General features: G+C 51.2%; 1 protein-coding gene across 1 annotated transcript; it reads left to right on the top strand.

Moving 5' to 3' along the window:
- Positions 1–1760: 1760 nt before the first annotated feature.
- On the top strand, positions 1761–24947 carry CUNH19orf38 (chromosome unknown C19orf38 homolog). Its single transcript, XM_033197776.1, has 7 exons — positions 1761–1922; positions 3945–4253; positions 10379–10471; positions 12886–12913; positions 14671–14714; positions 17032–17069; positions 24384–24947. The coding sequence occupies exons 1-7, from the start codon at positions 1892–1894 to the stop codon at positions 24531–24533; spliced, it is 693 nt and encodes a 230-aa protein (XP_033053667.1). The 5' UTR covers positions 1761–1891; the 3' UTR covers positions 24534–24947.
- The last annotated feature ends 1419 nt before the right edge of the window (positions 24948–26366 follow it).

Genomic DNA, 26366 nt, shown 5'->3' with positions numbered 1-26366 from the left:
TAGCTCCTAGGAAGACCAATAAGAGACAAGGAGACTTCACTAATTTTTGTTGTCCGGAATAAAAGAAAGAACATTACTACAGACCCTACAGACATTAAAAGGATAGTAAGGGGATATGAACAACTTTACACCAATACATTTGACAACTTAGATGAACAAATTCCTTGAAGATTCAAGTATGACAATTGCAAAAAAGGAATATTACACAGCACTGTGGAAGAATTTAGCTGGGGGATTGTTCTAAGTCCAGAGGGGCCTGGAAAGTTTTCCCAGAAGTGATATTTAAACTGAGACCTGAAGGAGAAGCAGGATTTGACCAGGTTGATAGAATGGTGTTGGCAGGCCAGGGAAATAGTGTGTGCAAAGGCCCTAAGGTTGGAATGAGCTTTCTGTGGCCAAAGAAAAAAGTTCACTCTAATGACGCATTTTGGTGTTTGATGACCACACGCCATGTCCTTTTTGGGTCCAAACCCCCAAGCAAACCCGACTGGCTTGAACAGAAATGTTTAAAAAGATAAATGCAAACCCAGTAGTAAGAGAAACTTGGAAGTTTCTGGGCTGTAAACAGGAGGCAGTTTATCCTGTGAACTATATCACAAACTATATCTGGAATTGATCTGGAACTGGAATTCCCTTTCACCTGGCTAATGAAACTTGTGAGCCTTTTTCCTCCCTGTAACTTTACCTTGTGAGCACTCACTACCCACAAGGTAGGCATTGCATTTCCTACTACAAGTTCTTTGAATCTAATGTCTATTACTCTTTTTTTTTTTTTTTTTGAGATGGAGTTTCACTCTTACTGCCCAGGCTGGAGTGCAGTGGTGCCATCTCAGCTCACCACAGCCTCCACCTCCTGGGTTCCAGCAATTTTCCTGCCTCAGCCTCCCAAGTAGCTGGGATTACAGGTGTGTGCCACCATGCCCAGCTAATTTTTGTATTTAGTAGAGACAGGGTTTCACCATGTTAGGCTGGTCTTGACCTCCTGACCTCAGGTGATCTGCCCACCTCGGCCTCCCAAAGTGTTGGCATTACAGGCGTGAGCCACCGCGTCTGGCCTAATGTCTACTACGCTTAGCCCCATTCTGCAGAGCAGTATACTGAAGGCTCAAAGGAGGTAAGCCATGCCTGAGGTCACAGAGACCAAGCTCTAACCACCATGTCCTCCCACTCCTGTCCCTATTTGTTTAAATGTTGGCACTGGTTAGGCTATGGTTTGTGTCTTGTGTGTGTGTTTCCAAACATCCCACTGCTGTCACCCTGTCTCATTCCCAGGAGTTCTCTTAGAAGGAGAGACACAAGGCTGGGCACGGTGGCTTACTCCTGAAATCCCAGTGCTTTGGGAGGCTGAGGCAGGCAGATCACGAGGTCAAGAGATCGAGACCATCCTGGCCAACATGGTGAAACCCTGTCTCTACTAAAAATACGAAAATTAACTGGGCATGGTGGCTCCTGCCCATAGTCTCAGCTACTCAGGAGGCTGAGGCAGGAGAATCGCTTGAACCTGGGAGGCAGAGTCTGCGTTGAGCTGAGATCGCTCCGCTGCACTCCAGCCTGGGCAACAGAGCAAGACTCTGTCTCAAAAATAAAAATAAAGAGGAAAAAATGGTGAAAACCACCTAACCATCTCATCCATTTTTTCCCCTCTAATCTGCAGATCAGCGGCCAGAGAGGTGCCCGGGTCTGATGTATGTTTGGGGAAGGGGTGGGGAGAGGAGAGAGTCCCTTTCAGTGCTCAAGCCTGTGTGTGCAACTTCCTGCCAGTGAGGAAACTCTCAGCTCGAGAATCAGCCGTGGTTCTCCTTTCCCCGATCTGGCCTCACAGGAGGAGTTGGCCGGGAGCCTTGGACCCCTCTGGCCTCAGCCGGATTTCCCAGCCAAACGCAGGGGAGAGATGCCCTGGACCATCTTGCTTCTTGCAGCTGGTGAGTCTGAAGCCCCCCTTTCCGATCCCCCACGCCTTTCTCCCCATCCCCTGTCCACCTTGCTGCTCTGGGGGCAGAAGCCAGTGCAGGGGCTGTCGTTCCCAGGGCATCGAGGAGGCTGAGCCCTGGGCAGATGGGTTTGCCCGTGAGCCTTGGAATTCTCCAGCAGTGTTGCTTTTTTCTTGTTAGGCTCCTCATCACCCCCAAGTTTACGAATATCAGAAATATCACCCCTCTGGAGTCAACTGTGCCCACACCCCATGACTCAGCCCCGCTTGGTCTCCGAAGGCTCCTTGAGTGCTGGGGCAGGAGGAGGGTCTACCTAGGGGGTTATCAGTGTGGCAGGGGTGGGTGGGGGTTGAAGGCTGGATGAGGGAGGTTTGTGTAGACCTCAACCTGGCCAGACACTCTGTTCAGAAGCCTGTGGGCAGTCAGGAGAGCAATGGGTCCCCAGGAAACTTCATCCTGCAGGAAGCTGTGCTCCAAAATCCATATTCCTCACCCCAGCCTGGAAAAGAAGATAAAAGTCCTCTGCCCTTCCTTCTCCTGCCCTCCCCATCACTCATCCCCTCCCGCTCCTGCCACCCCCCTCACTCACCCCCTCCCTCCTGCCGTGATGGCCTCCTTGCTGCTCCTTTTTTAATTTTAATTTTTATTTTTAGATAGAGACAGGATCTCACTGTATTCCCCAGGCTAGTCACAAATTCCTGGGCTCAAGCAATCCTCCCACCTTGGCCTCCCAAAGTGCTGGGATTACAGTCATGAGCCACTGCATCCAGTGTTTGTTCCTCCTTAAACACCCCCATGCCCCTTCCATCCCCTGGACCTTTGCCTATGCTGTTCCCTCTGCTGGAATGCCCTTCCCCAGCTCTCCAAATGGGTCCTTCCTCACCACTCAGGACTCAGCTCATGGGAGGCCAAGGTGGGAGGATCGCTTGAGGTGAGGATCTGGGCAACATAGTGAGATCCCATCTCTACACAAAATAAGCAAAATTAGCTAGCCAGGTTCACCAGCCTGGCCACCATGGTGAAACCCCGTCTCTACTAAAATTATAAAAATTAGCCGGGCGTGGTGGCACATTGTCCCAGGTACTCAGGAGGCTGAGGCCACTGTACTCCAGCCTGGGCAACAAAGCACGATTTTGTCTCTAAATAAATAAATAGTAAATAAATTAAATAAAAATAAAGTAATAAGGGTATAGTTGTGTTGCTGTGTAATAACCAATGCTATGACTGAAAATTGATGGCCAGGCACAGTAGCTCACGCCTGTAATCCCAGCACTTTGGGAGGCCAAGGTGGGCGGATCCCATGAGGTCAGGAGTTCGAGACCAGCCTAGCCAATATATTGAAACCCTATCTCTACTAAAAATATAAAAATTGGCCAGACATGGTGCCACATGCCTGTAATCATAGCTACTTGGGAGGCTGGAGGATCACTTGAACTCGGGAGGTGGAAGCTGCAGTGAGCCAGGATCACGCTAGTGCATTCCATCCTGGTGGCAGAGTGAGACTCCGACTCAAAAAGAAAAAAAAATGAAAAATGCAGTGGCTCACGCCTGTAATCCCAGCACTTTGAGAGGCCGAGGCATGCGGATCACAAGGTCAGGAGATCGAGACCATCCTGGCTAACACGGTGAAACCCCGTCTCTACTAAAAATACAAAAAATTAGCCGGACATGATGGCGGGCGCCTGTAGTCCCAGCTACTCGGGAGACTGAGGCAGGAGAATGGCATGAACCCGGGAGGCGGAGCTTGCAGTGAGCCGAGATCGCGCCACTGCACTCCAGCCTGGGTGACTGAGCGAGACTCCGTCTCAAAAAAAAAAAAAGAAAAATGAAAATTAATTCAACAACAGGGAGCCGTCGGCACCATGTGCCAGGCAGTGTGGGGCAGGGTCACTAGCCTCCCGACTCACAGAAAACACAAGGCCAAGGGAGAGTGATCTACTTGCCGGAGGCCACAAAGCCAGGTCAGCCTCCACTCTCACCACGCACCCACCCACCTTACCGTCTGCATTGCAGGCTCCTTGGCGATCCCACGACCGTCCATCCGGCTGGTGCCCCCACACCCAAGCAACCAAAAGGACCCCATCTACATCGCATGCATGGCCCCTGGGAACTTCCTGGGGGCGAATTTCACACTGTATCGAGGGGGGCAGGTGGTCCAGACCCTGCAGGCCCGCGAGGACCAGCGTGAGGTGACATTTAACCTGAGCGGCGGCGGCAGCGAGGCTCCAGGGGAACCCTTCCACTGCCAGTATGGAGTGTTAGGCGAGCTCAGCCAGCCCCAGCTGTCAGACCTCAGCGAGCCTGTGAACGTCTCCTTTCCAGGTAAGGCCCTTCTATGGGATCTCACTGCCAGGGGCTTCATTTTCCCACATGGACCCCTTGTATGTACTGTTGGCTCAGAGACCTTCCCAGAAAAAGCCAGGCTTACACCCTGCCAGGACTTACTCGCCTTTCCTTTTTCCACCTTCTCAGCCAGCCCAAAAGGGGATTTGTTGGTTCACTGAGCTGAAGACAGCTCACAGGATCAACTTCAGGAATGGCTAGATCCAGGTGCTGAAAGCTGTCAGGAACCATTTGCCCCGTCTCCGCTCCACATTGTTCTCTGTCTTATTGTCAGGCAACCCATCTCCCTCACGGTACCAAAATTGTTGCTGTGATTCTTCCCATTTTGCAGATAAGGAAACTGAGGCATAGGAGGTACACCTTGTACACATGTAACAGGTAGCTAGTCTGGGATGCCATTGCCTTCCAAAAAGCATGAATTACACCTCCGTGACCTACATTACTTCCCCTCTTGGCCACGTACTTTTTTTTTTTTCTTCCCGAGATGGAGTTTTGCTCTTGTTGCCCAGGCTAGAGTGCAATGGCGTGATCTCAGCTCACTGCAGCCTCCGCCTCCTGGTTCAAGCAAGACTCCTGCCTCAGCCTCCTAAGTAGCTGGGATTACAGGTGTGTGCCACCATGCCCAGCTAATTTTTGTATTTTTAGTAAAGACAGGGTTTCACCATGTTGGCCAGGCCAGTCTTGAACTCCTGACCTCATGATCTTCCCGCCTTGGCCTCCCAAAGTACTGGAATTACAGGCATGAGCCACTGCACCTGGCTTTTTTTTTTTTGAGACGGAGTCTCGCTCTGTCACTCAGGCTGGAGTGCAGTGGCCCTATCTCAGCTCACTGCAAGCTCCGCCTCCCGGGTTCAAGCCATTCTCCTGCCTCAGCCTCCCGAGTAGCTGGGACTACAGGCGCCTGCCACCTCGCCCGGCTAGTTTTTTGTATTTTTTAGTGCAAACAGGGTTTCGCTGTGTTAGCTAGGACGATCTCGATCTCCTGACCTCGTGATCTGCCCGTCTCGGCCTCCCAGAGTGCTGGGATTACAGGCTTGAGCCACCGCGCCCAGCCTTTTTTTTTTTTTTAATGAGACAAGGTTGTCCAGACTAGAGGGCAATGGCACAGTCATACCTCACTTCATCCTCAAATTCCTGTCCTCAAGTGATCCTCCCACCTCAGCCTCCTAAGTAGCTGGGACTACAGGTGTGCACCACCATGCCCAGCTAATTTAAAAAAATTATTTTAGAGATGAGGGTCTCAAAATGTTCACCAGGGCTGGACATGTCTTGGGCGTGGGTTTCCAAACATCCCACTGCTGTCACCCTGTCTCATTCCCAGGAGTTCTTTTAGAAGGAGAGACAAAAGGCTGGGCACAGTGGCTTACACCTGAAATCCCAGCACTTTGGGAGGCTGAGGCGGGCGGATCACGAGGTCAAGAGATCGAGACCATCCTGGCCAACATGGTGAAACCCTGTCTCTACTAAAAATACAAAAATTAACTGGGCATGGTGGCTCCTGCCCGTAGTCCCAGCTACTCAGGAGGCTGAGGCAGGAGAATCGCTTGAACCTGGGAGGCAGAGTCTGCAGTGAGCCGAGATCGCTCCGCTGCACTCCAGCCTGGGCAACAGAGCAAGACTCTGTCTCAAAAAATAAAAATTAAAAAGAGGAAAAAATGGTGAAAACCACCTAACCATCTCATCCATCTTTTTCCCCTCTAATCTGGACGTGGTGGCTCACGCTTGTAATCCCAATACTTTGGGACGCTGAGGTAGGTAGATCACCTGAGGTCAGAGCTTAAGACCAGCCTGACCAACGTGGTGAAACCCTATCTCTACTAAAAATACAAAAATTAGCTGGACATGGTGGTGTGCGTGTATAATTCCAGTGGCTTGGGATGCTGAGGCAGGAGGATCATTTGAACCTGGGAGGCACAGGTTACAGTGAGCCAAGACAGTGCCATTGCACTCCAGCGTGGGCAACAGAGCAAGATTCTGTCTCAAAAAAAAAAAAAAAGATGTTGACCAGGCTAGTCTTGAACTCTTAACCTCAAGTGATCCTCCCACCTCAGCCTCCAGAGTAGCTGGGATTACAGATGTGTCCAGAGTAGCTGGGATTACAGATGTGAGTCACTATGCCCAGCATGAGCCACATAAGGCTTCTGAACACTTACTATGCACCAGGAACTGTCCTTGGGCTTGCCCTCCTACAGCTGACATTCCAGGCAGATGAGGACAGATGATAAACACGAAATCTAACATAGTCAACCTGCCAGCAGGGCACCAGATAAAATCTACTCGGGTGAGGATGTCATTATTTGAAGTAGAGTAGGGCGACTGGCCCAATGTTCTAATGGTCAGTTCTCTGGACTCTGAAGTAGAGTATTGCAATCAGGGAAGCCCTCTCTGAGGAGGTGGCATTTGAGCAAAGAACTGAATGATGAGGAGGAGCCAACCACGTGGATATCCGGGGCACGTATTGCAGGCAGAGGATACAGGCTGTGCAAAGACCACGAGGCTGAAGCTCCCCTGGTGTGTCTGAGGAGCCCAGTATGGCTGAAGGATGGTGAATAAGGAAGAAAATAGGGAGAGGTGGGGCAGGGAGTTCACCAGGAGGCTCGTGGGGGGCCTGGTAGACCACAGCAAGGATTTTAGCTTTTCACCCGAGTCAGACGGGAACCCCCGCAGGGCTGATGGGTTATGGGTCAAGAAGCAGGAGGGAGGAGCCCTCGGTGGCCTTCTGTGTTACCATAAGTCAGAACTTTCCTGGCCGGGTGCAGTGACCCACGCCTGTAAGCCCAGGACTTTGGGAGGCTGAGGTGGGAGGATTCTTTGAGCCAAGGAGTTCAAGATCAGCCTGGGCAACATAGTGAGACCCTGTCTTTACAAGAAAATAATAATAATTTTATTTTTTTTTAGATAGAGGTCTTGCTTTGTTGACCAGGCTAGAGTGCAGTGGTGCAATTACAGCTCACTGAAGCCTCCACTTCCTGGGCTCAGTCAATCCTCCCTTCTCAGCCTCCCTAGTAGCTGGACTACAGCCTTGCACCACCACGCTTGGCTAATATTTTTATTTTTTGTAAAGACAAGGACTCACTATGTTGCCCAGGTTGGTCTCAAACTCCTGGGCTCAAGTGATCCTGCCACTCAGCCTCCTAAAATACTGGAATTACATGAGCCACCGCACACCTGGCTCCGGCCAATTTTTTTATTTTTATTTTTTTGGAGACGGAGTCTCACTCTGTCGCCCAGGCTGGAGTGCAGTGGTGTGATCCCGGCTCACTGCAAACTCTGCCTCCGAGGTTCAAGCAATTCTGCCTCAGCCTTCCTAGTAGCTGGGATTACAGGCGTGTGCCACCATGCCCAGCTAATTTTTGTATTTTAGTAGAGTTGGGGTTTCACCATGTTGGCCAGGCTGTTCTCAAACTCCTGACCTCAGGTGATCCGCCCACCTCAGCCTCCCAAGGTGCTGAGATTACAGGCGTGAGCTACCGTGTCCGACTAATTTTTTTTTTTTAATTAGCAGTGCCAGTAGGATGAGGCAGGTGGATCACTTAAGCCGGGGAGGTAGAGGATATTGTGAGCCATGATCGCACCACTGCACTCTAGCCTGGGTGACAGAGGGAGACCCTGTCTGTAAAAACTTTTTTTTTTTTTTTTAGTGTTTGACACAGAGTCTCACTCTGTCGCCCAGGCTGAAGTGCAGTGGCCCGATCTCGGCTCACTGCAACCTCTGCCTCCCAGGCTCAAGCGATTCTCCTGCCTCAGCCTCCCGAGTAGCTGGAACTACAGGTGCCAACCACCCTGCTAATTTTTGTATTTTTTAGTAGAGATGGGGTTTCACCATGTTGGCCAGGGTGGTCTTGAACTCCTGACCCCAAGTGATCTGCCCATGTCGGCCTCCCAAAGTGCTGGGATTACAGGCATGAGCCCCACCACGCCTGCCCCAAAAAACTTTTAAAAATAACTTTTTCACTGCAAAAAAGAATCTTGTTGCCAGCGGAGGCCAACACACAGCTATGACAGAGCAGTTCTCTGTCCTTCCCGGCCTCGGGCTCCTCTATCAAAGGCCTCCTTCTCTCACCTTGGCCTTGTGGTCTTGGAGTAGGGAGCTGACAACACCCTTTCTGCCCCAGGTGAATCAATGAACAAGGCTCACATTGTGAGAACACCAAGCATCTGTCTTCTTCCCCCTCCTGGCTTAGCTCCTCACCTCCCTTGGGGTTGGGGCATCTCCTCTTTCTCCAGGAAGGGGAAGCCAAGTCCTGTGCTGAAAAGGTGACTCTGGAACTGCCACTCCCATGCCTGTGTGACTAGCTTCTGGGTGGATCTCAGGGTCTACCGTTGGGCTGGGAGTGGATGTCGTCGGGCCACTGGCACCCAGACTGCAAGTAATAAAAACCTGACTCACACCGGCTCTACCAACAAGAGGGGATTTGTTGGTTCACTGAGCTGAAGTCAGTTTACATGGCTGACTTCAGATGTGGCTGGATCCAGGTGCTGAAAAAATGACAGAAAGCATTTGCCTTCTCAGCTCCTCTTCTCTCTTATTCTCAGGTTGTTTCTCCCCCTCACGGTGGCAAGATTGTGCCCGGAAGCTTCAGATATATATTCTCTCTTTTTTTTTTTTTTGAGACAGATTTGGCTCTGTCACTCGGACTGGAAGGCAGTGGTGCAATCTCGACTCACTGCAGCCTCCGCCTTTTAGGTTCAACACAGGCACTTGCCACCACGCCCGGCTAATTTTTGTATTTTTAGTAGAGACGAGGTTTCACTATGTTGGCCAGGTTGATCTCGAACTCCTGACCTCAGGTGATCCACCCTCCTCAGCCTCCCAAAGTGCTGGAATTACAGGCATGAGCCACTGTGCCCAGCCATCTTTTTTTTGTTTGTTTCTTCAGACAGGGCAGGGTCTCTCTATGTCACCCAGGCTGGAGTGCAGTGGCATGATCTCAGCTCACTGCAACCTCCACCTCCTGGGTTCAAGCTATTCTTGTGCCTCAGCCTCCCAAGTAACTGGAATTACAGGCGTGAACCACACCTGGCTAATTATTTGTGGGGTTTTGTTGTTTTTTTTTTTTTTTTTTTTTTTTTTTTTTTTTTTTTTTTGAGACGGAGTCTCGCGCTGTCACCCAGGCTGGAGTGCTGTGGCCGGATCTCAGCTCACTGCAAGCTCCGCCTCCCGGGTTCACGCCATTCTCCTGCCTCAGCCTCCCGAGTAGCTGGGACTACAGGCGCCGCCACCTCGCCCGGCTAGTTTTTTGTAGTTTTTAGTAGAGACGGGGTTTCACCGTGTTAGTCAGGATGGTCTCGATCTCCTGACCTCGTGATCCGCCCGTCTCGGCCTCCCAAAGTGCTAGGATTACAGGCTTGAGCCACCGCGCCCGGCCGTTGTTTTTGTTTTGTTTGTTTTTGAGACGGAGTTTTGCTCTGTCACCCAGGCTGGAGTTCAGTGGCACGATCTCAGCTCACTGCAACCTCTGCCTCCCGAGCTCAAGCAATTCTCCTGCCTCAGCCTCCTGAGTAAGTGGGACTACAGGCACGTGCCAGCACGCCTGGCTAATTTTTTGTATTTTTATTAGAGATGGGGTTTCAGTGTTAGCCAGAATGGTCTCAATCTCCTGACCTTGGGATCCACCCGCGTTGGCCTCCCAAAGTGCAGGGATTGCAGGTGTGAGCCACCGCACCTGGCCAATTATTTATATTTTTAATACAGACAGAATTTCCCTGTGGCTAGACTGGTCTTGAGCTCCTGGCCTCAAGTAATCCACCTGCCTTAGACTCCCAAAGTGTTGGGATTACAGGCATGAATCACCGTGCTTGGCCTAAGAGATCTATTCTATGCAATGCTAGGCAGAGGAGTAAAACTCTTTTCCCAATGGTACCTCCAAATTCCCAGACTTAGCTTTCATTGGCTCCACTTGGGTTACGTGCTCATCCTGAACCAATCATAATAGCCAGGAGTGAGGTATATGCTAATTGGCCAGACACAAAGTTTGCTAAGTCTCTTGAGTCCATCTGCATTCATGTTCTTTGGTTGGGGATTATGGGGTAAGGGCTGGCTACTCAAAGGTCACCTGGAGAGATGACACTGACCTGCCCACTCTTTTCTGATTTTCCTCCAGTGCCCACTTCGATCTTGGTGCTCTCCCTGAGCCTGGCTGGCGCCGTCTTCCTCCTCGCTGGGCTGGTGGCTGTTGCCCTGGTGGTCAGAAGAGGTAACAGCATGCAAAGAAAGCCTGGCACATAAGTTGCCAGTTGATAACTTCTGGAACGTGAAAATGTGCTTACACTCACAACTCACACTATTTTGTTTTCAGATTCAACAATTTGTTCATCACACCCCTTTTAAAAATATTTATTTATTTATTATTTTTCTTCTCAGGCAGAGTCTCGCTCTGTCGCCCAGGCTGGAGTGCAGTGGTGTGATCTCGGCTCACTGCAACCTCCGCCTTCGAGGTTCAAGCGATTCGCCTGCCTCAGCCTCTCAAGTAGCTGGGATTACAGGTGTGCACTACCATGCCCAGCCAATGTTTGTATTTTTAGTAGAGATGGGGTTTCGCCATGTTGCCCAAGCTGGTCTTGAACTCCTGACCTCAGGTGATCCGCCCGCCTCGGCCTCCCAAAGTGTTGGGGTTACAGGTATGAGCCACAGTCCCTGGCCTAAAAATTTTGTATTTGGAGACTCGCTCTGTCACCCAGGCTGGAGTGCAATGGCAGGATCATAGCTCGCTGCATCCTTGACTTCCTGGGCTCAAGCAGTTCTGCCTCAGCCTCCAAAGTAGCTGGGACCACAGGTGCATGCCACCACATGCAGCTAATTATTTATTTTATTTTTTTTAAGACAGGGTCTTGCTGTGTTGCCCAGGCTGGGTAACTCCTGGGTTCAAGCAATCCTCCCACCTCAGCCTCCCAAAAGTTCTGGGACCACAGGCGCACACTACCACACCCTGCTAATTTTTTAAAAATATTTTTTGTTGGCCAGGCGCGGTGGCTCAAGCCTGTAATCCCAGCACTTTGGGAGGCCGAGACGGGCGGATCACGAGGTCAAGAGTTCAAGACCATCCTGGCTAACATGGTGAAACCCCGTCTCTACTAAAAAATACAAAAAGCTAGCCGGGCGAGGTGGCGGGCACCTGTAGTCCCAGCTACTCAGGAGGCTGAGGCAGGAGAATGGCGTAAACCCGGGAGGCGGAGCTTGCAGTGAGCTGAGATCCGGCCACTGCATTCCAGCCCAGGCGACAGAGAGAGACTCCGTCTCAAAAAAACATATATATATATATATATTTTTCATTGACTGGGTGTCATGGTTCACGCCTATAATCTCAGCACTTTGGGAGGCCAAGGCGGGCAGATCACCTGAGGTTGGGAGTTCAATACCAGCCTAACCAACATGGAGAAACCCTGTCTCTACTAAAAATACAAAATTAGTTGGGCGTGGTGGCGCATGCCTGTAATTCCAGCTACTTGGGAGGCTGAGGCAGGAGAATCACTTGAACCCAGGAGGTGGCAGTTGCGGTGAGCTAAGATTGTGCCATTGTACTCCAGCTTTGGTAACAAGAGCAAAACTCCGTCTCAAAAAAATTTTTTGTTGTTGTTGAGATAGGGTCTTGCTATGTTGCCCAGGTTGATCTTCAACTCCTGGGCTCAAGTGATCCTCCTGCTTCAGCCTCCCAAAATGCTGGGATTACAGGCATGTGCCAGCATGCCCAGTCAAATTATATGTGTGTGTGTGTGTGTATTTTGAGATGGAGTCTCACCCTGTGACCCAGGCTTGAGTGCAGTGAGGCGATCTCGACTCACTTGCTTTATTGCCAGGCTGGAGTGCAGTGGCATGATCTTGGCTCACTGCAACCTCCGCCTCCCAGGTTCAAGCGATTCTCCTGCCTCAGCCTCCCGAGTAGCTGGGACTACAGGCGCGTGCCACCACACCCAGCTAACTTTTGTATTTTTAGTGGAGACAGGGTTTCACCATGTTGTCCAGGATGGGGCCAGTACTTTGAGAGGCCAAGGTGGGCAGATCACAAGGTCAGGAGTTTGAGACCAGCCTGGGCAATATGGTGAAACCCCATCTCTACTGAAAACACAAAAATTAGCCGGGCGTGGTGATGTGTACCTGTAGTCCCAGCTACATGGGAGGCTGAGGCAGAAGAATTGCTTGAACCCAGGAGGCGGAGGTTGCAGTGAGTAGAGATCACACTACTGCACTCCAGCCTGGGCAACAGAACGAGACTCTGTCTCGGAAAAAAAAAAAAAAAAAAAAAACAAGCAAACAAAAATCTGAGGCATTCCAGGCCAGGAGGGGTGGCTCACGCCTGTAATCCCAGCACTTTGGAAGGCCGAGGCGGGAGTTCAAAACGAGTCTGGCCAAAATGACGAAACCTCTACTAAAATACAAAAATAGCTGGGCCTGGTGGTGCGCACCTGTAATCCCAGCTACTCAGGAGGCTGAGGCAGGAGAATCACTTAAATCCAGGAGGCAGAGGTTGCAGTGAGCCAAGATTGAGTCACTGCACTCCAGCCTGGGTGACAAAGTGAGACTCTGTCTTAAGAAAAACAAACAAACAAACAGAAATTGCCAGATACAGTTAGGACCAAAATCTAACACAAGCTCATTTCTTTTTTGTTCCAGTTAAACTCAAAAATTTACAGAAGAAAAGGTGAGATCATCCCTGGAGACCCACAGAGGGTGGTTTGGGGATAGAAGGACACTTCCCTGGCAGGGTGGGCACTCCACACCCCCCCACAAACAGCGCCTCCTGGTGGGCATGCTGCATAATAGGAACAGGTGCCATTTATTAAGTGCCTCCTGTGTGCTGGAGGACTGTGCTAGGACTCTGAAGCTGGAGCTCCTTATCCTTATGGCAGCCCTGGAAACAGGCACTACGAATAGCCCTATTTGACAGAAGAGAGGACTGAGGCTCAGCGCTGAGTCACAGAGTGAGCAGTTTGCCAGGGAGAGGCCCTTCCCCATACTCCTTACCCCCAGCTGCCAGAAAATGGTCACAATCACTGTAGATACCACAAGCAGTTTCTTTTTTTTTTTTTTTTTTTTTTTTTTGAGACGGAGTCTTGCTCTGCCACCCAGGCTGGAGTGCAGTGGCGGCTCTCAGCTCACTGCAAGCTCCGCCTCCCGGGTTCACGCCATTCTCCTGTCTCAGCCTCCCGAGTAGCTGGGACTACAGGCGTCCGCCTCGTCGCCCGGCTAGTTTTTTGTATTTTTTAGTAGAGACGGGGTTTCACCGTATTAGCCAGGATGGTCTCGATCTCCTGACCTCGTGATCCGCCCGTCTCGGCCTCCCAAAGTGCTGGGATTACAGGCTTGAGCCACCGCGCCCGGCACCCACAAGCAGTTTCTAAAGAATGCCCCTGGGTGGCCGGGCGCCGTGGCTCACGCCTGTAATCCCAGCACTTTGGGAGGCCGAGACGGGTGGATCACGAGGTCAGGAGATCAAGACCATCCTGGCTAATACGGTGAAACTCCGTCTCTACTAAAAATACAAAAATTAGCCGGGGGTGGTGGCGGGCACCTGTAGTCCCAGCTACACAGGAGACTGAGGCAGGAGAATGGCGTGAACCCAGGAGGCGGAGCTTGCAGTGAATGGAGATTGCGCCACTGCACTCCAGCCTGGGGACAGAGTGGGACTCTGTCTCAAAAAAAAAAAAAAAATGCCCCTGGGGTTGTGCGATGCCCAATTGCACTGTAGGCGATGGCCCAGGTTCCTGGGCGCCAGGATGTCCTAACTGGCCCTGGCCTTAGTTTCTCTCCTCTGAGAGTGGGGAGACATCCTGCTGCCTGGTGGTAAAGACCTGCTCTGGGGATTGAATCTCAGCTTCACCTGGCTGTGGACCTCCTACCCAGAAGAATATATATATGTATTTTTTTTTTAGACGGAGTCTAACTCTGTCACCCAGACTGGAGTGCAGTGGCGCAATCTCAGCTCACTGCAACCTCGCCTCCCAGGTTCAAGAGATTCTCCTGCCTCAGACTTCTGAGTAGCGGGGACTACAGGCATGCACCACCACCAGGCATGCACCACCACACCTGGCTAATTCTTGTACTTTTTAGTAGAGATGGGGTTTCACCATGTTGTCCAGGCTGGTCTTGAACTCCTGACCTCAAGTGATCCCCTGCCTCGGCCTCCCAAAGTGCTGGGAATACAGGTGTGAGCCCCCGCACCTGGCCCAAGAGAATTTCCATGTTTTTTTCTTTCCCCGGCCGAGGGGCTGTCCTACAGTGTGACAGCTCCAGAAATCAGGATGTTACTGCTTTTCTGTGAGGAAGACCCATGGGTCAGTGGGTGGGGAGCAAAGGCTACGTTGTGGTTGTGGTTTGGGGCTAGAGCTTTCCCAATCAAGCCTCCTGACTCAAAGGGCAACCCTGGTCCCTGTCACTTTCTCCTCAATTCCTTTGCAGAGATCGAGAATCCTGCTGGGCCCAGATTAACTTCGACAGCACAGGTCTGTGCCTCCACACTCCTGATTCCGGTGGGAAAAGGATTACACCTCCAAATGCCATCAGACCTCATCACACGCCAATCAAATTTCTGTGACTGCTTGTTCCCTTTAGGGTCAAAACACACCCTCACCATCTCTTCCCCTGGGTTCTCACCTTCTCTCCTTTGACTTAACCTAAAGGTCACCTCTTCTGGGAAGCCTTCCCTGACTCCCTAGACAGGGTCTGTGCCTGCTACTTACAGGACCCCAGGACCGACCATTCTTCTTACCCCTTGGTAGAAATACAATTAGGTGGCCTGGTGCGGTGGCTCACGCCTGTAATCCCAACACTTTGGGAGGCTGAGCCAGGCGGATCACAAGGTCAGGAGATCGAGACCATCCTGGCCAACATGGTGAAACGCTGTCTCTACTAAAAATACAAAAATTAGCTGGGCATGGTGGCGCCTACCTGTAATCCCAACTGCTTGAGAGGCTGAGACAGGAGAATCGCTTGAACCCAGGAGGCAGAGGTTGCAGTGAGCCAAGATGGCACCACTGCACTCCAGCCTGGTGACAAAGCAAGACTCTGCCTCAAAAAAAGGAAGAAAGAAACAAAAATGAACCTCAAAAAAAGGAAGAAAGAAACAAAAATGAAACAGAATTAAGTGATCATTGGGTGCTGGCATATTTAATAATCATTTCCTCTGCTGGACAGCCAGCTCCATGGGGAAAGGACCGTGTCTATCTCGGGGACTCCGGGGCCACACTTGCCTTCCAGAACATGTCATTCTGCCAGCTTCCCCAAGGGGGTGAGAGGCAGCCAGTCTGTCATGTAGGATGTTCTCTTGAAGGCACCCCAAGCAGAGAAATGTATTCTCTGTACTTCATTCCTGGTCCGACACACACATTTATTGAGCACTTACTATGTGCTGAGATCTGGGAGGGTCCTTTTATAACCAAGACAGATGTACGCTCTGTCCACAAGCCCGTTCTTCAATGGGGAACCCGTGGTAGCACCAGACTGTGTCTGGGACAAGGCAGGTGGTCCCCTGAGGAAGTGATGCTTTGCTTTTTTTTTTTTTTGAGACGGAAGCTAGCTGTGTTGCCCAGGTTGGAGTGCAGTGGCACGATCTCAGCTCACTGCAACCTCTGCCTCCCGGGTTCAAGCGATTTTCCTGCCCCAGCCTCTCAAGTAGCTGGAATTACAGGCATGAGCCACCATGCCCAACTAATGTTTGTATTTTTAGTAGAGGTAGGGTTTCACCATGTTGGCCTGGCTGGTCTTGAACTCATGACCTCAGGTGATCTACCCACCTCAGCTTCCCAAAGTGCTGAGATTACAGGCAGTTACAGGCATGAGCCATCACGCCTGGCCCTGCTTTTTGTTGTTGTTTTTGTCTTTGAGACAGAGTCTTGCTCTGTCACCCAGACAGGAGCACAGTGGCTCAATCATAGCTCACTGCAGCCTTGACCTCCTAGGCTGAAGTGATCCTCCCCTCTCAGCCTCTTGAGTAGCTGGGACCACAGGTACATACCACCACACTCGGCTACGTTTTAAATTTTTTTTTTCCCCTAGAGAAAAAGAATTGTGTTGCCTAGGCTGGTCTTGAACTCCTGGGCTCAAGTGATCCTCTCTCCTTGGCCTTCCAAAGCATTGGGATTACAGCCGTGAGCCACCTCACCTAGCTAGAAGTGATGTTTAAGCAGAGACCTATAAGAATGGGTGATGGAGGCCAGGTGCGGTGACTCCTGCCTGTAATCCCAGCACTTTGGGAGGCCGAGGCAGGCAGATCTCTTGGGGCCAGGAGTTCGAGACCAGCCTGGCCAACGTGGTGAATCCCAATCTCCAGTAAAAATATAAAAATTAGCTGGGTGTAGTGGTACATACCTGTAATCCCAGCTATTAGGACGCTGAGGCAGGACAATCATTTGAACCCAGGAGGCAGAAACTGCAGTGAGCCGAGATTGCGCCATTGCACTCCAGCCTGGGCAAGAGTGAGACTCCTTCTCAAAAACGAGAAAAAACAAAAAAATGGGTGATGGAGCAATTGGAGGAGCGCCTGGGGAGGAGGAGGAGCTGGCAGGCGCTCCTTCTGGAAGGCCTGAGATAAGATACCCATTTTCCCGAGGGCAGTGAGATCCCCCCTAGGAAGGCTGTGTGTAGAAGGACTAGGTTCAGTTTGTAGCTGTGAACAGTTCACCATGCAGAATGGGTTGAAAGGGCGCCATAGAGGATGCTGGGATATGGACCGCAATTGCTTCCTTGTGGGCGGGGATGGCAGGGAGCAGGGAAGTTACAACCGGCCCCCAATCCTGGGTTTTCTTTCTCTTTCTGTTTCAGACATGTCCTTCGATAACTCCCTGTTTACCGTCTCCGTGGTGAGTGGTTCTTTTTCTTGGAACCAGTTTTCTGCTGACCGTCCTACCTGGAGAATGGGGCGGGCTCAAGGGGCACCACGAGGCTAAGTTGACCTGCTGTCTCTAAGCTGCGGGGGACAAGGAAAAGCCCAGAATCACTAAACAGGGACTCGGTGAGCCAAGCGTTGGCTCTGAAAAATCCCAGGGGGTGTGGGGATTGAAGGTGGTGATGTCAGGCTGTTGTGTGGCCACAGGCAGGCCTCTTGGGGGTATGTCCTGGCCTGGTCAGTGCTGCCTTTGGTCTCAGTCTTTACTGCCCCTCAGAATGGTGACAGAGGATTCCGGGTGACCTGGTGGCCTCTCTGAGGTTATTCATGGAGATTTGTGACAATCTGATGCATGCTGTGATCAGTCCCCTCTGGGTATAAAGAAAATGAAGTTGCTGGGCATGGTGGCTCACGCCTGTAATCCCAGCACTTTGGAAGGCCAAGGCGGGCAGGTCAGGAGTTTGAGACCAGCCTGACCAATATCGTGAAACCTCATCTCTGCTAAATACAAAAAATTAGCCGGGCGTGGTGGTGCATGCTTGTAATCTCAGCTACTTGGGAGGCTGAGACAGGAGAATCACTTGGACCCGGGAGGTGGAGGTAGCAGTGAGCTGAGGTTGAGCCATTGCACTCCAGCCTGGACTACAAGAGCAAAACTCCATCTCAAACAAAGAAACAAAAATAAAAAAATAAAAATGCCAAGATTACCCCCAAAATGTAGCTGTGCAGAGAGTCCCACAGACCCAGGTTTAAATCTCAGCTCTGACACTGTATGACATTGGGGAACAATATCCCCCAAAAGCAGAGGGGAGGAATTTTTTTTTTATTTTTTTTGAGACAGAGTCTAGCTCTGCTGCCCAGGCTGGAGCGCAGTGGCGTGATCTTGGCTCACAGAAGTTCTGAATGCCAGGTTCAAGAGATTCTCTTGATTCTCAGCCTCCCAGATAGCTGGGATTACAAGCACATGCTACCACACCCAGCTGATTTTTGTATTTTTAGTAGCGACGGGGTTTCACCATGCTGGCCAGGCTGGTCTCAAACTCCTGACCTCAGGTGATCCACCTGCCTCGGCCTCTCAAAGTGCTGGGATTACAGGCGTGAGTCACCATGCTGGCTGGCTGCGGAAGCTGCTTTAGACAGGAGATCAGGAAAGTCTGAGATGGGTGACAAGCAGGAGGTGGGGAAGATTGGGGATGACTGATCCAGGCTGAGGACACATTTTTGGCACAGTCCAGGAAGCTGGGGTGGAGTGAGGAGTCGAAGGGGACCCCATGGGGAGCTTTGACTTGACCGCTATTGAGCTTGAGCTGAGAGCCTGGGAGGGTTCCCAGTATAGGACAGAGGGGACCGGATTCAGGTGCATACAGGCGCCCTCTGGTGGCTTCTGCAGGGAGGACAGATTTGGGGGAAGCAGGGATCAGGGGAAGGCAGGAGCCTGGAGACTGAAGAGCAGGGCAAAGGGTGCGCCAAGGGGTGGGTGGTTTGGTCCAAAATGTTGGCAGTGGAGTTCGAAGAAGTGATCAGATGCATGTTAGGAGAGAGAAAACACAGAGCTGATTTTTGATGAGGGGGCCAAAGGAGAAGAGGGAGGCCAAGGAGGGCGAGGCTTGGAGGGTCAGGAGCGTGGAGTCATCCACCACAGCCCATGGCGCCTGGGAGCAGATGGAGAGGGGAGTCTGCGGTTCCGGAGAGAGGTCAGTTCTAGAGATAGACTAGGAGTGCCCGGGATACAGATGGCAGGAAGGAAGGGGGCTTGGCATGGGCCCGTGCAGCCCTCTGAGGTCTCTGCTTCCAGAATAAATCCTGAGGCCATAAGAAAAACCCAGCAGGCAGGGCTCGATTTAAATGTTTCCATGAGAATCCACACTGCGCAGAACACCAGCCTGGTGATGCTCCCTCTCCCCACTTTTTGAGGTAGTTTTTATTTATTTATGTTTGTTTGTTTGTTTGTTTTTTGAGATGGAGTCTTGCTCTGTCACCCAGGCTGGAGGGCAATGGCATGATCTGGGCTCACTGCAACCTCCGCCTCCTGGATTCAAGCAATTCTCCTGCCTCCGCTTCCAGAGTAGCTGGGATTACAGGTGCCTGCCACCACGCCTGGCTAATTTTTGTATTTTTAGTAGGGATGGTTTTTCACCGTGTTGGCCAGGCTGGTCTCCAACTCCCAACCTCAGGCGATCCGCCTGCCTTGGCCTCCCGAAGTGCTGGGATTACAGGCGTGAGCGACCGTGCCCAGCCTTTTATTTGTTTTTTACTTGTTTTTTGTTTTTTTCTTAAGGACGAGGCGTGATGGCTCATGCCTGTAATCCCATCACTTTAAGAGGCTGAGGTGAGAAGATTGCTTGAGCCTGGAAGGTTGAGTCTGCAATGAGCTATTATTGCATCACTGCACTCCAGCCTGGGTGACAGAGCAAGACTTTGTCTCAAACAAACAAAAAATGTCAGTATGAAAAACATTCACATGTCAAAATATACAATAAAGTTTTCTTACTAAGTCACGCCTCTTCATCCATTGGTATTCCTTTCTGCAGACATGCAGGTAACCACTGTTAGCAGCTGCATGTGGCAAACACACGCAGAGGTGGATCTGTACCTTCACCTACCACCCCTGCCAGTTTTTTTTTTGAGACAGGGTCTTGCTCTGTCTCCCAGACTGCAGTGCAATGGCACCATCATAGCTCACTGCAGCCTTGATCACCTGGGCTCAAAAGATCCTCCAGCCTCAGCCTCCTGAGTAGCTGGGACCACAGGCATCCACCACCATGCCCGGCTAATTTATTTTTATTTATTTATTTATTTTTCTTCTTTTTATTTATTTATTTTTCTTCTTTTTATTTTTAAATTTTATTTATTTATTAATTTTTTGAGATAGAGTTTTGTTCTTTTGTCCAGGCTGGAGTAAAGGGTGGCATGATCTCGGCTCACTGCAACCTCCACCTCCTGGGTTCAAGTGATTCTCCTGCCTCAGCCTCCCAAGTAGCTGGGATTATAGGCACCTGCCACCATGCCTGGCTAATTTTTTTTTTTTTTTTTTTGAGACAGACTCTCGCTGTGTAGCCAGGCTGGAGTGTGGTGGTGTCATCTCGGCTTACTGCAACCTCAACCTCCTGGGTTCAAGCGATTCTCCTGCCTCAGCCTCCCGAGTGACTGGGATTACAGGCGAGCACCAGCACGCCAGCTAATTTTTTTTTTTTTTTTTTGTATTTTTAGTAGAAACGGGGTTTCACCATGTTTGTCAGGTTAGTCTTGAACTGCTGACCTCAAATGATCCACCTGTGTTGGCCTCCCAAAGTGCTGGGATGTCTTTTTTTAACATACAGTTTCACTTTGTTGCCCAGGTTGGAGTGCAGTGGTGTGATCTTGGCTTGCTGCAACCTCTGCCTCCTGGGTTCAAGAGTGAAACTCCATCTCAAAAAAAAAAAAAGTTCTTCCTTTTTTTTTTTTTTGAGACACGGTTCTCACTCTGTTGCCCAGACTGGAGTGCAGTGGTGTGATCTCGACTCACTGCAACCTCCGCCTCCCAGGCTCAAGCGATTCTCCTGCCTCAACCTCCCGAGTAGCTGGGATTACAGGCACCTGCTACCATGCCCGGTTAATTTTTGTATTTTTAGTAGAGACGGGGTTTCACCATGTTGGCCAGGCTGGTCTCGAACTCCTGACTTCAGGTGATCCTCCCACCTCGACCTCCCAAAGTGCTGGGATTTGCCGGCCTGTTCTTCCTTTTTAAGGCTGAATCATATTCTATTGTATGGATGCACCAAGTTTTGTTGACGGACACTTGGGTCGTTTCCACCTTTTGGCTATTGTGCAGAACCCTGCCATGACCATGGGTATGCAGATTTCTTTTGGAGTCTCTGCTTTCACTTCTGGTTTCCTTTTGAAGCCGTATACAGCTTTGTTGTTGGCTGAAATGATAAGGCAGCAGCTGACCTGTCTCTAGCTTTCCCCATTACCTTGCTGAGGGTGTCTGATATGCAACTTTGTAACACCCTTTCAGGTGGGATCGACTATTTTCTTTTTACAAACAAGGACACTGAGGCTGATAATGGGCCTAGGGTCACCCAGCTTGGGAGGAACAGGACTGTGGGTGGAACCCCCAGACTGATGTCAACTGAGTGGCTTCAGTTCTAGAAGTTCATCTCTCCTTAACTAGGATCAGAGTCAGAAACCTCCAAGACAGAAGAGGAGGTAGACTTTTGAGGAATGTTTTGCCCAAAATGGGAAGGGAGGAGGAGATAATATTATTTATTTATTTTATTTTATTTTATTTTATTTTATTTTATTTTTAAGACGGAGTCTCGCTCTGTCACCCAGGCTGGAGTGCAATAGTGTGATCTCAGCTCACTGCAACTTCTGCCTCCCGAATTCAAGCCATTCTCCTGCCTCAGCCTCCTGAGTAGCTGGGACTACAGGTGCTCGCCAATATGCCCAGCTAATTTTTTGTATTTTTAGTAGAGACGGGGTTTCACTATGTTGGCCAGGCTGGTCTTGAACTCCTGATCTTATGATCCGCCCACCTTGGCCTCCCAAAGTGCTGGGATTACAGGCATGAGCCACTGCACCTGGCCTTATTTATTTATTTATTTTATTTTATTTTATTTTATTTTATTATTTATTTTTAAGACGGAGTCTCGCTCTGTCGCCCAGGCTGCAGTGCAGTGGCCGGATCTCAGCTCACTGCAAGCTCCGCCTTCCGGGTTTAAGCCATTCTCCTGCCTCAGCCTCCTGAGTAGCTGGGACTACAGGCACCCGCCACCTCGCCCAGCTAGTTTTTTGTATTTTTTAGTAGAGACGGGGTTTCAGGCCGGGCGCGGTGGCTCAAGCCTGTAATCCTAGCACTTTGGGAGGCCGAGACGGGCGGATCACGAGGTCAGGAGATCGAGACCATCCTGGCTAATACAGTGAAACCGTCTCAAAAAAAAAAAAAAAAAAAAAGACGGGATTTCACCGTGTTAGCCAGGATGATCTCGATCTCCTGACCTCGTGATCCGCCCGTCTTGGCCTCCCAAGTGCTGGGATTACAGGCTGGAGCCACCGCGCCTGGCCCTTATTTTTTATTTATTTTTTATTATTATTATTTTTTATTTTTTGTTTATTTTTTTTGAGACAGAGTCTCGTTCTGTCACCCAGGCTGGAGTGCAATAGTGTGATCTCAGCTCACTGCAACTTCTGCCTCCCGAATTCAAGCCATTCTCCTGCCTCAGCCTCCTGAGTAGCTGGGACTACAGGTGCTCGCCAATATGCCCAGCTAATTTTTTGTATTTTTAGTAGAGACGGGGTTTCACTATGTTGGCCAGGCTGGTCTTGAACTCCTGATCTTATGATCCGCCCACCTTGGCCTCCCAAAGTGCTGGATTACAGGCATGAGCCACTGCACCTGGCCTTATTTATTTATTTTATTTTTTTATTTTATTTTATTTTATTTTATTTTATTTATTTATTTTTAAGACGGAGTCTCGCTCTGTCGCCCAGGCTGCAGTGCAGTGGCCGGATCTCAGCTCACTGCAAGCTCCGCCTTCCGGGTTTAAGCCATTCTCCTGCCTCAGCCTCCTGAGTAGCTGGGACTACAGGCACCCGCCACCTCGCCCAGCTAGTTTTTTGTATTTTTAGTAGAGACGGGGTTTCAGGCCGGGCGCGGTGGCTCAAGCCTGTAATCCTAGCACTTTGGGAGGCCGAGACGGCGGATCACGAGGTCAGGAGATCGAGACCATCCTGGCTAATACAGTGAAACCGTCTCAAAAAAAAAAAAAAAAAAAAGACGGGATTTCACCGTGTAGCCAGGATGATCTCGATCTCCTGACCTCGTGATCCGCCCGTCTCGGCCTCCCAAAGTGCTGGGATTACAGGCTGGAGCCACCGCGCCTGGCCCTTATTTTTTATTTATTTTTTATTATTATTATTTTTTATTTTTTATTATTATTTTTTTGAGACGGAATCTCGCTCTGTCGCCCAGGCTGGAGTGCAGTGGCGCGATGTCAGCTCACTGCAAGCTCCGCCTCCCAGGTTTACGCCATTCTCCTGCCTCAGCCTCCCGAGTAGCTGGGACTACAGGCGCCCGCCATCTCGCCTGGCTAATTTTTTGTATTTTTTAGTAGAGACAGGGTTTCACCGTGTTAGCCAGGATGGTCTCCATCTCCTGACCTCATGATCCACCCGTCTCGGCCTCCCAAAGTGCTGGGATTACAGGCTTGAGCCACCGCGCCCAGCCTATTATTTTTCTTTTTTTTTTGAGACAGAGTCTCGCTCTGTCACCCAGGCTGGAGTGCAGAGGCGTGATCTCAGCTCACTGCAAGCTCTGCCTCCCGGGTTCACACCATTCTCCTGCCTTAGTCTCCCAGGTAGCTGGGACTACGAGCGCCCGCCACCACGCCTGGCTAATTTTTTGTATTTTTAGTAGAGAGGGGGTTTTACCATGTTAGCCAGGATGGTCTCGATCTCCTGACCTCGTGATCCGCCTGCCTCGGCCTCCCAAAGTGTTAGGATTACAGGCGTGAGCCACTGCGCCAGGCCAATATTATTTTTTATTTATTTATTTTTTGAGACAAAGTCTCACTCTGTTCCCCAGGCTGGAGTGGAGTGGCAGGATCGTGGCTCACTGCAACCTTCACCTCCTGGGTTCAAGTGATTCTCCTGCCTCAGCCTCCCGAGTAACTGGGATTACAGGCCTGTACCACCACACCCGGCTAATTTTTATATTTTTCTGAGAGACAGGGTTTCACTGTGTTGGCCAGGCTGGTCTCGAACTCCTGACCTCAGGTGATCCACCCACCTCAGTCTCCCAAAGTGCTAGGATTACAGGCGTGAGCCACCGCGCCCAACAGAGGAGATAATAGTTGTGTTCACTTAGCAAAGAAGAGCTTATGATGTGCCATTTGCTTTATCAGTTTTATTCTTTTAAGCCTCATAGCAGCCCTTAGCTGGGCATGGTGGCACATGCCTGTAATCCCAGCTACTTGGGAGGCTTAGGCAGGAGAATCGCTAGGAAGTGGTGGGTACTAGCATTCTCCCCATTTTGCAGAAGGGGAAACTGAGGTATAGAGGGGTTAAGCCACACAACTGAGGTTACACTGCTATAAAGTGATGGAACTGGGGTTTGAATCCAGGGTCTCTGGTCCCCAATTTAGCAGAGAGGAAGGCAGGAGAAGGGAAGACCAGGACAGGTGGGTGTGGGTGGAGGCAGGATGAGAGGAGACCTGCTGGGCAGAGTCTCAGGCTCAGAATATGAAGAAACCCTAGATCCTGAAACCCCAAGTCACCCACTTCTGTGTTTCTTCTTCCATTGACAAAGAAAACGATGCCAGAAGAAGACCCGGCCACCTTGGATGATCACTCAGGCACCACTGCCACCTCCAGCAACTCCAGGACCCGGAAGAGACCCACTTCTACGTCCTCCTCGCCTGAGATCCCCGAATTCAGCACTTTCCGGGCCTGCCAGTGAGGCTGAGGACTGGGGGCCCCCTCCTGTCTCCAGGCATTCGGGGGCCTGAGGTCCTTCCAGCTACTTCTGGGGGGGCTCTGTCGGCTGCTTTCTCAGGGAATTGCACAGAGGAAAGGAAGGGGATTTTCATCACAGAGGAGTGGGAAAGGGAACAGAGGCATGGGCCTGGCACAGGACAGACAACAGGAAGTTCCCCTCTCTACCTTCAGCTCCTCAGGACCACCAGAGAAGATGTCAGGACCCCTTCTTGTCCCCCAGCTGGGCCATAAGAAGTCTCAGGTCTCTGCACACGCCTGGAATTCCTCCCTTCCCTGCTGGGTTTTTGAGCATAGGGTGCCCTTGGGTGTGTTTTGTGTCTGCGCCTGCTGGCTTGCTTAAGTTATTAATTATAACACGGGTCAAGGGGTTCCCAGGCCTCTATGGAGTGGAATCCTTCAAGCTGGGGACCTCTGGATCCCATGGTTGGATGGCTGGGGGGTGGGGCATGCCTGAATTCACCAAATTTGAAGCATCTCTCGGGGCAGTCAGGGTGGTGTATGCGGAAACTCCTGGGGGTGTGGGGAGTGAAGCAGTGCCATGCCGGGGTCTCTGCAACGGTACTTGGATTAGAGGGTTTAGGAGGTGGAATGACGGGGGCGTAGGGGCAGAGGGACATGAAGGAGAATGAGGGCCCCTCGCAGTGGCTCACACCTATAATTCCAGCACTTTGGGAGGCCGAGGCGGGAGGATTGCTTGAGCCCAGGAGGTCGAGGCTGCAGTACGCTGTGATGGCACCACTGCACTCCAGCCTGGGCAACACAGTGAGACCCTGTCTCAAAAAACAGAAGGGGCTGTGCACAGTGGCTCATGCTTGTAGTCCCAGCACTTTGGGAGGCCCAGATGGGCAGATCACCTGAAGTCAGGAGTTGAAGACCAGCCTGACCAACATGGTGAAACCCCGTCTCTACTAAAAATAAAAATATTGCTGGGCGTGGTAAAGCATGCCTGTAGTACCAGCTACTCGGGAGGCTGAGGCAGGAGAATCACTTGAACCCAGGAGGTGGACGTTGCAGTGCGCCGAGATGGAGCCACTGCATTGCAGCCTGGGCAACAGAGTGAGACTCCGTCTCAAAAAAAAAAAAAAAAAAATGCGTAAATGAGGTCTAGGGAAGAGTAAAGCTGGGGTGTTGGGAAGTGGCCCAAGCCCACTGTATCGCCCAAAAGGGATGGAGTCACCCAAAATGAAGGGGGATGCGGAGAGAAGACGGGTTCGTGTGGCGGGAGAGGGGCCCTGCGCCTGGTCCGGCGGGACTCAGCAATGTTGGAGGAGGGGCTCAGAGGGGAGGAGGTCAAAGGATATCTTGTGCGAAAGGAGACAAACATTAAGGATTAAGAAGGGAGTGTGGGCAGAGATGATGGGGAAGGGAGGAGGAGCGGTCGAATGTCGGGGAGGGGTCCTTTCAACCGTACTCAGGTTGCTCCTAGAGGCCAGGGCTCATCGGAAATGGTCGGTGCGCGGGGCCGGGTAGAGGGGGTGGGGTAAGAGGTTGGGGCCACGGGGTGGGGGCGTGTCCCGAGCGCTGGCCACGCCCTTTCCCCCGCCCGTCCCCAGAGAGGGGCGCCTGACAAAGCGAGTCCGGGTGGGAGGGCGCGGGCAGGTACGGGGGCGGGGCTTCGTCGCGGCTGGGCCCCGCCTCCCTGCGGGCTGCCTCACAAAGCCGGGAGGGTCCGAGGGGCGGGGCCCGGCCTCAGGGGCGTGTCCATGTCGGGGCAGGGAAGCCGCATCACGAAGCGCGGCTGCTCCTGCGGGGCGGGGCCCAGGGCGTGTCCGCGCGACCGAGCACCGCCCCCGCC

This window comes from Trachypithecus francoisi, unplaced genomic scaffold (assembly GCF_009764315.1).
Source record: "Trachypithecus francoisi isolate TF-2019V2 unplaced genomic scaffold, Tfra_2.0 Lachesis_group5, whole genome shotgun sequence".
Taxonomy (NCBI): domain Eukaryota; kingdom Metazoa; phylum Chordata; class Mammalia; order Primates; family Cercopithecidae; genus Trachypithecus; species Trachypithecus francoisi.
This window is presented reverse-complemented; position numbering and strand designations above follow the sequence as displayed.

What these genes read in the sequence shown, in the direction of transcription:
- CUNH19orf38 (XM_033197776.1), top strand. Translation starts at nt 1,892, where the DNA reads ATGCCCTGGACCATCTTGCTTCTTGCAGCTG. An exon ending in TGCCCTGGTGGTCAGAAGAG is followed by an intron (nt 10,472 to 12,885) that starts GTAACAGCATGC and finishes TTTTTGTTCCAG; the next exon opens with TTAAACTCAAAAATTTACAG. An exon ending in AAAAATTTACAGAAGAAAAG is followed by an intron (nt 12,914 to 14,670) that starts GTGAGATCATCC and finishes ATTCCTTTGCAG; the next exon opens with AGATCGAGAATCCTGCTGGG.